At 40.0% G+C, this 9468-nt stretch overlaps 1 protein-coding gene across 1 annotated transcript; it reads left to right on the top strand.

The window, feature by feature from the left end:
- The first annotated feature begins 3737 nt into the window (after window positions 1–3737).
- LOC147442346 (RNA-binding protein Y14-like) lies at window positions 3738–4046 on the top strand. The gene has a single exon (XM_086529362.1). The coding sequence runs from the start codon at window positions 3738–3740 to the stop codon at window positions 4044–4046; it is 309 nt and encodes a 102-aa protein (XP_086385488.1).
- The last annotated feature ends 5422 nt before the right edge of the window (window positions 4047–9468 follow it).

Genomic DNA, 9468 nt, shown 5'->3' with positions numbered 1-9468 from the left:
TATAGCTAAATAGAGCATTCTTTAACTATCTAGGGCTAAATAGAGGATATTTGTGGCTAGCTTAATCATAAAAATTTTAAAAAATAAAGGATATTGATTGCAAGATTAATCATAATAATATAAAATATATATGATATTGTGTGTTTAATTATTCATTATTTCCTCTTTAGATCTTACAAAGATATTGACTCTAGCCACTTGTGTCAATGCAGATGGGTTCTAGCACTTTCCTCTAGCCATGTGCAATGACATGGTTGGCTACAATGAGTGCTTCGTCGATTATATCAAGCAAGAGATCGTTGCATTAGACATTTTATCAAAAGCAATTCTGCGTGAAAGACATGAAGTCTTAAAGTGCACAAGGCAATGTGGCCAATGGTTTAACAACAAGTAGTGGAGCATGGGAAAATGGGCGGATAGTCATTGGTTTCTCGTTACACGGAGACAAACTTGACAAGGAAAAAATCTCGTAAATCACTGAGTCTAAGAGAACAAAAATGGTTTGACAACAAGTGGTGGAGCATGGGGGAAAGGGGGGATAGTCATTGCTTGCTTATCCCATAGACAAACTTGACAAGGAAAAAGGTCCAACAATCACTAAGTTTAAGAGAACTTGTTGGAAGAGTGTTATGCACAAGGATAAAGAATGAAAGGTGTATATGATAAGAGATTTTCATCAGAATTATGAGTTTGTTGGAATCAATTTGTCTAGTAGCCTTTTGGTTATAAATTTAGATGCAGGTTTTTGTGTTTGCGTATTGTTTGAATGCCACACTCTCCAAGCCTGACATCACATTATTGATAGCACCTGGCATTGCACAACTGTGATTTGCAGCATCGAGTCTATGAGGATCATGTAATTTGAATGAGATACAACCTGTGAATATGATTTTTAACCCCTCTAAAATAATTGTTTCAAGGGTGCATAATGGTGCAATGAAGTTTCCGTGAAAGATTGTTCCATTTGGAAACTATACATGATACATCTGTTCCATTTTCTATGTGAGAATCACAGATCAAGATACATTCTGCATGGTATGATATGAGAGGACTCAAGTGAAATGTCGAGAATAAAGTCTGGTTAGCCCTTGACATTTGTCGAGGCTTTATATTTGTCTACATTGATTATTCATTCGTATTAGTAGGCGGCATCCTCGAGTAAGCAAGGCGCAAAGTCAGCCCAAAATTGAAGGTAATGTTCATGGCTCCTTGAGTTGCATAATAGTGTAACTTGCCAGTGCATCTTGAAACAATGCGCTACGAAGGAGCTCCCCCGTGCACGCTCAATCGATGAGTCCATTAACGGCTCCTCTCATGCTCTCAATGATCTGTTGGTCAAACAAGACCAAATTGATGAAACAAAGGCATCTAGCATCGCCCATCGTTTGCAAAGGTCGAGGTCCAAATCTATGTCCAGATGCACAAAGATGGTTGATAGCCCGCTATAACTATTTACTTGGTGAGCCAAAGGTACTTTTGCAGCGATCTGAACGCACAAGACACCACGTGTCATTACTTCATTGCATGTTTTTCATGCTATCAAAAAGCTTCAACTAAATAAAAGTGCTGCACACGTAGAGCAGTTCGTGCACTATCGCAGCCAGCACCTTCGCCCAATTTGCAGGTTTGCAGCTAGGAGCTGTTCGCAGCAGTTTTGCAGGTTCTCAGCTTCGCAAGTACAAAGTTCCCAGCAGTTCACAGGCTCAGCACCTAGGAGCAATTCGCAGCAGTTCCACAGCTTTGCAGGTATGAGGTTCCCGACAGTACAACAGTTCGCAGTTCTCACAAGTTTGTTGAGAGAGAGAGAGAGAGAGAGAGAGAGAGAGAGAGAGAGAGAGAGAGAGAGAGAGAGAGAGAGAGAGAGAGAGAGAGAGAGAGAGAGAGAGAGAGAGATGCATGGCCGTATCGAGGACAAGAAACAACACAAGCAAAGCAAGCAGAAGGCAAGAAACGACGCACGACAGCCTTTGGTAATCCGATGCCAAGAAGTTCTGGGCTGCTTTTCAACACTGACGTGCTGCTGCTTTTTAACACAGGCGATTATCCCCAATCGAACACACGATAAAGAACGTTATCCCCTGATAAAAAATGTTAGCCCCAATGGGGAGAGAGAGAGAGAGAGAGAGAGAGAGAGAGAGAGAGAGAGAGAGAGAGAGAGAGAGAGAGAGAGAGAGAGAGAGAGAGAGAGAGAGAGAGAGAGAGAGAGAGAGAGAGAGAGAGAGAGAGAGATTCATGGCCGTATCTATTTATTGTTGACTCGATTCCATATTATGCCAATTGATCATCGATTGAAATCTGACATCTTCTGTTTCAGTAGCACTAGAACAGACCCGTGCCATGAGAGAGAGAGAGAGAGAGAGAGAAAGAGGGAGAGATAGAGAGAGAGAGAGAGAGAGAGAGAGAGAGAGAGAGAGAGAGAGAGATTCAAGGCCGTATCTATTTATTGTTGACTCGATTCCAGATTATGCCAATTGATCATCGATTGAAATCTAATATCTTCTGTTTCAGTAGCACTAGAATAGACATGTGTCCTGAGAGAGAGTCGCGTTGAGTAGTGAAGTGGAGCCCTATACTCTTCACTACATACCTCTAAAAGTCAAGTATGGAGACCTTACCGATCCTCTTTGATGCCAACAGTAAGCATTCTCTCCAAAATCCTTGGCTTGGACTTGCACAACACTTTCATGTAATATCATGAAGATAATCGATACACCCTAGAGCTTATCTCTCAATCAGATTATATATAACAACCACTTCGTAACGATGAAAATCTCCCAACGTTAATCATGATGATGTTGATGATTATGATGACGACCAATTCAATGATGATATTGCTGCTATGTACAAGAACGGGTATGGCGACAAGGATTAGATGCCTAAATCTCAATGCAAGAACCATGATGTCTAGTACCATATGGATACACACGTCTCCAATTGCCCTGCTTTTCATGACACTACATCGGATATTGATAATGCCAAGAGCCATGATGATTAGCTTTACCAACTTTTGGCTAACAATGATTATGACGATGGTCACATTGATTATGCTAAGAATGCGAGTAATGATGGCTACTTCAACTCCGTGACTTATGTCAGCAAGAAAAGAAAATCTCACAAAAGAAAACAAAGAGGTAGCTGGAGGAGGTGCATCTTACTATGCATTATAATTTGATGTCCTTCAAGAACAAAAAATCCAGTGTGCCTCATTGGAAAGAGCATAGAACCATCATTTGGGTGAGTTCAATATTGCAACATGAGAAGGTAGTTGTAAGCAGTTGTTCAAGGAACAAACTGGGTCAACAGTCATTTGCAATGCCAACAACCATTGAAGGGTCTCAAAGCCTCAACACTATATCTGGTTGCAGAAGCCACCACATGGTAGAGCTTCAGAGCTTCAAATATAAATTAAATTTAATAAAAAAAAAGGCCATGAAAAGTGACCCTAATTGACAAGCAAACAAAGCACGTTCGCAACGGCGCCAATTTGGAGCTTCACAAAGGCAACACTTCGTAGGTTTGTAGATGCGCAGCAGTTCGAAGATGAAGCTTTACAAAGCCAGTAGTTCAATATTCTTCAGGTAAGTCTCTGGCCATTCTTTGTGTGTGTGTGTGTGTGTGTGTGTGTGTGTGTGTGTGTGTGTGTGTGTGAGAGAGAGAGAGAGAGAGAGAGAGAGAGAGAGAGAGAGAGAGAGAGAGAGAATTGACAACCCTAGCTATGTGGAATGGGAGCGTATGATATGGACTCTATGGATTTTGTGCTAGATGTGGAAGACGATCTCCTGGATGAGGACACAACAATGGAGAAAGGAGAGGTAGTGCCGGCCCCGGTGGCCCCAAAACTCAAGTCCACGATCACCTCTGGCCCTGCTAGTACTTTGCAGGCTGTGTTCGACACCTTCAAGAAGACCAAGGGTCGAGGCTTTGGTGACAAAGCCAATGCAGAACGCTCCAACAGGTTCTTTGGCAAGGAGTTTGAATCTCTTTATTTCGATGGTGGCCTTGAGCGTCAGAAATCTATTGAGGGATGGAGGGCACACTGCAAATAGGAAACTGGTTACAGCATAAGGCAGGAGAAAGTTAATGGCCGAGAAGAGAGAGATAGTGCAATTTTAACAAGAAAAAATCTATCAAAAAGCACCCATAACTCTTTATGTAGAGAATCTTCGACATAAAATATAAAACTAGATATGCTTCTCTTTATTAAGCTTAATCAATATGCCCCATCTCCTATATTTGTCTCAATGCGTATTTTGTGTCTTGCAGGGAGGAGCTATATTCACAACACTGGATGTTTCAATTACACAAGCGCGACTCTAGCTTGACTACACTACAAGGTTCGTTATTTGTATCCAACACCCCATGACTATGCGTTTGCTTGGCGCAACACATAAACGCTACGGGGCAGGGCACGGCTTCCATTCCTTATAATTTTTGGAGAGACCACACTGCCAACTCTCCACCATACTTTTGTATGGCACCTCTGCATGACATGCACTGTATACTTTGCAATTTCAGTTTGTGACGTTTCATTGCAAGACGATATGTTTAACTATTCACATTGTTTTTTTGTAGCTTGACTCAAACATTGTCCTTCGGATTGCACAAATGGATGACATTCATATACAATTATCAGGTCAGTAGTGTAGTTCAATTTTTATAGTCTGTTTATGCTTTTTTGTATTTTTGAGTTTGTCAAAGCTTCCCTAAGTTTAGTTTAGCCATATGTTTTTCTCACCAATGCATGCTCATTTTCGATCATCGTATCTATATATCAAATAGACATGCATTTTTTTCCCCACAGTTTGGTAATTCAACCTATAGATCAAAATAAAGAAAAATTGACTACACTTGATTGAGAATAAAATGGGTGTCTCAAAGATGGTTCCACAATTTAGAGACTAAATGGTCTATATTACTAGGTTGAATGGTGCAATTTGCAAACAACTACCACAGTAGGTTAAGTTGCAACCCTTTTGCTTGATTCAATTACCCTCTTGATTCAATTACCCTCTTTAGGAGCCCTTTGTCACATATGGAGCAATATGGGACATAACTTGCTTCTTCCCAATGCTCATTAAGTCTCAAAGTTGAGCTATTATTGGTGCCTATTAATTGGTTCTACTCATTTTCTCGTGTCACCGCAACCGAGGTCGACAACAATCACAACCGACTAACCAAGTAACTAGTTGCACTCCAGAATCTATCAAATTATGTATGACAAAGGCCCACCAAGCAAGACTAGTTTTAAGATTGGGGGATACTGAGATGCAAAGCCGAACTTCTTGAATCGCCTGTAGTAGCAATCAGATGGCAGTGAAAATAGTATACGTCAAAGAATATAACCACTCCGGCGGTAGCTTTGACACATCACCGCTCGTAATGTAAGCACCACGCAAGAAGGAAAGAAGATGAAGACGATGCCTCTCAACAGAATAATATCGTAACGTGAATGCTACAAATTTTGTGACCCCATTTCCTGAAGCTTGATAACTAAACAAAGCTTAATAATGGGTTTTATCCACAGCACGTTTAAAACTTAGGAAAGTTTTAATAAGAAAAGGTTTGTTGCAGATAGCTTGCTGTGACCATCTGCGCCGCCGCAGATGGGTAGGAGGAGGTGAACTTTAAATGCTCGAAGCAAAAATGTCGCCTTGCACATTAGCTCTGTCGTTGCCCCTTATGCACTTGGCACAAATGTTCCCAATCCCCCCTTCCCTCATGAAGTCATCTACTAGTCGTTTTTCAAGCTGCGCATGCATACTACCCTTTGGTTATCCCCCTCGTGGCCATCCGCGCCGCCGCAAATGGCTTGGAGAAGGTTTAATACACCGTGCTTGAAGGTTGTTGAAGGCTCGCAAAAAGCATAATCGGGAGCCAATGTACACACTATTCAAGAGTTACGAGAAAAGCTACTTGTTATTTTTTCAAAATGCTCCTTACTTTTAATGTCATCCCACTTACAAAATTTGAGATTTGCCTTATATTATAAGTTTAAAAGTGTGGTAACCTACAAAATTTAGAGAAATTTAGTGTAAAACATTTTACTATAATCATTAAATTTCTCATATATCAGTTTTTGAAGGTTGAAACAAGCACTTTTAAGGAGTCAAAATTTTTGCATTTTCTTATTATTTTTAGGAAAAATTACCAAAATATCCCTCTAATTTGTGGAAATTCCCAAAATATCCTTGTGTCTGTTTTGGGTGGATTGCTTTGGATTTTTTTTTAGTTTATTCCTTTTGACAATTGAGATCCATTTTTGAGTCCTTGACACATAATTTCTTATGAAATACCTAGCATTTTTCTCTAAAAAGAATGAAGCAATTCATTGTCAAAGCCTACATAACCAGCTCAAACTCTAGTTTTAACATCTTACAATGATAGACAATCAATCTTCTTGTGAAAAGCTACAAAACAATTTGACTTTGGAGACGTTTAGTCTCCTATCCAGGGGTATTTTGGGAATTTTAATAATTTGAAGAGCAATTTGACAAAATATGGGGGTATTTCGGGAATTTCCACAAATTAGAGGGTATTTAGGTAATTTTCCCTTATTTTTAACCCTTGACGAAATGATTCAACGAGTATACAACTAGAGTTCGATTTGATGTTATAGATTTGTGGTGGCTAACGTTGAAGTTTCACATCATGTAAGATGGTGGTACTGTTGGTAAATACAAAACAGGACCTTGGAAATGTCATTGATAAAACAACTTCTTTGGTCTATAGGAGTTGCATCAATTCTACAAGGTGGATATAGTTGGTGAGGACCAGCCGTAGTCAAGCATGGCAGGTAGCAAAAGGACATAGGGCACCTGTCCCACCCTCCTTTTGCAAATGGCTATTAACAATATTGTCACACTGGACTTGAAAACAAAAGCTGCACATTTTTCTCAGCGAATGGGAGTTGTCAGGTGGTTAAACCTCCGGCTTAGCCACTGTCTGTTAGGGTAAATGAACTCTCGTGTGCACTTTTTACAGTTGGCCACTGCTTGGAGAACTTGGCTGAGGGTGCGAGGCCATCCCACTGACAAGGGGTAGAGACCAACTTTTTCATTTTCATCTGCAAATGACTTATTACCACCTCTTCATGGCCTTCACTTCCCTTCCCTAGTGTGACATGGGCCAAAGACTAATCGATCTTCTCATTCAAGAGTACTATGAACTCTCTCTCTCTCTCTCTCTCTCTCTCTCTCTCTCTCATGTAGAAAAGGGCTCAACAGTTAGGCTTCTGATAATTTTAAGAGTCTTCGAGATGAATAGACACCAACCCTTTTGTGTATTTTAAAATTCAATATCGCTCAACAATCAAGGTTCTGATACATGGCACTTCTCAAGCGCTCATTCTCCCTCTTCTTAGCGCCCTCATTACCTGTCTCTCTCAATTGTAAGAGCTAGATATTATACATATTATAAAGATTCTCTCCCCCTCATTTTTTTCCTAATTAATACCCTAGCCCACATTTATGCCTTGTCTCGCCGGTTCGGGTTTTCCCTGCTCCTCTAGTGGCTTCCACCTTAGTCTACATTCACGAGAACATGTGCATTATGAGAGAGAGAGAGAGAGAGAGAGAGAGAGAGAGAGAGCATGTGAGAGGAGACACAATGTTGTGTGCTATGGTCAAAGAGAGAAGAGAGTGCATTTGTAGCAAGACAGAAAGAGCGAGGGGATGCGAGAGGAGAGACAGAGAGTATGCGACATTTTTGTGCCCTATAGCTCCTAGAGTCAAAGCCTCATGAGTCACATCTCTTGAATAAGGACGTGAAAACAAGAATTGACACACATTGATCACAGCTCTATTAGGATTTGAGGGTGGTTCTCCATATGATATGGAGGGGGAAAGAGAGAGAGAGAGAGAACATAGAAGAAAAATATAGACATGGTCCCTAAATGGCATGACCCCTTTTGCTTCATCTTTAATGTTGAGGATGGGGCTCAAACCATACCACATAGGACAATATAGACCCATGTCATATAAATGTTTTCTTAGACATTGATTCGCTCAAAAAATCTCGCTCGATGTATGGTAAGACTCGTTTCAAAGGTATCAAGAGGTTTTTGACAATGTTCAAAATTCCACTCAATAGATTTTGTAAAATCTTTAAAAGATTTTGACTAGGACAAAGGGAAAGGTGGAATATACGATTATCCTAGACCATACCAATCTAGACCAGGCGAGGGACTAATTGAGGCCACACTGGGCGTTCCAAAAATGAGAGCATCTGTGGCAGGGAAAGTATTGTCATGCTCTCTATTGTGGGTGCTCCTCAGTGCAATGTGCAAGGAATATCACTTCAAACATAGTAATGAACCCCTTTGCTCTTCTGTCCATCAAAATGAAGCCCTCTAAGAGCATTCTCTTTGCCTGGATAAGGTTGCCTGCATGACCTCGTCTCCCACACCAACGACCCTTCTCCTAATGTTGTAGACTCCCTATCAATTGTTCATGCATTTCTCCCTTTGTTGGTCCAATTACTTTGTTGGTGCCTTGGTTGTTTCGGGTTTGTTTTCTTTTTGCTCCTTTTTTGTTTCTTTCTTTTCTCTTCTTTTCTTGTTTCTTGGTTATTCTTGATTGTATCTTTTTGTGTGTGTGTGTTTTTTGCTATTTTTAGACTTATATTTAAACACAAAAAAACATTGTGGTTCAAAAGATAGTTGGCTTTAGACAAAGGACAATGATTAACACAAAAACAACTCGATCTTTGATTCATTTTTGTACGTCCTAGTGAGAATGAGGTATCATTCTAGTGTTTTGTACATAAGATTGTCAAGAACTACTTATTTCGAAGCAAAAGAGGCCATGTTCAACAATGATGGACAATAGCTTAGGCAAAAAGACCTTAAGTAAATATAGAGTCATCACCTGCATCCATACAAACAAGACAACAGATTCATTAGCCTTGAATACGTGCTATAGGTGTCAGCAAATCTATCAATTGTTATCCATGTCTACTTAAAACCTTTTTAACTTATACCTACCATTCATGTAGTGTTAAATATCAGCAAATATCCATTCTCTAAATAGTAAGCCAAAGATGAAAGTGACATGTGTGTGTTTGTGTGTGTTTGTGTGTGTGTCCACCCTAACTCAGGCAGTCAATGAGTTGGTAGTAGGCCCATCGAGTATGGGCCTTGATGCGAATAGAATAGTCAAGTCTGAAACCAAAGAAATGTAGCATATTATAAAATCCATGAGTCTCATCGGACCTATAAGTGACAATGTTAATAAATAGGATTATACTCTAGTCAGATTTTTAAGGCTTTGTTAGCCAGTAGAGAATCGTACGAATGCCATTCATAGTCAGTCGTAGAAGTTTTCCATGTTTCAACCAATTTTCATGGATAGTCCTCAAACGAACCTTCCATCCAGGAGTAGTTCATTTATGGGCAAAATATTCCTAAAATCATAGGAATCATAAAAAAATCACAAGGGTAAGTAATTTTGGATTAATCTACAACCTAAAGCC

The sequence above is a fragment of the Adiantum capillus-veneris genome, chromosome 14 (assembly GCF_014529385.1).
Source record: "Adiantum capillus-veneris isolate H3 chromosome 14, ASM1452938v2, whole genome shotgun sequence".
NCBI lineage: Eukaryota > Viridiplantae > Streptophyta > Polypodiopsida > Polypodiales > Pteridaceae > Adiantum > Adiantum capillus-veneris.
Note: the sequence above shows the minus strand (reverse complement) of the source record. Positions and strands in the feature narration are given on the sequence as shown.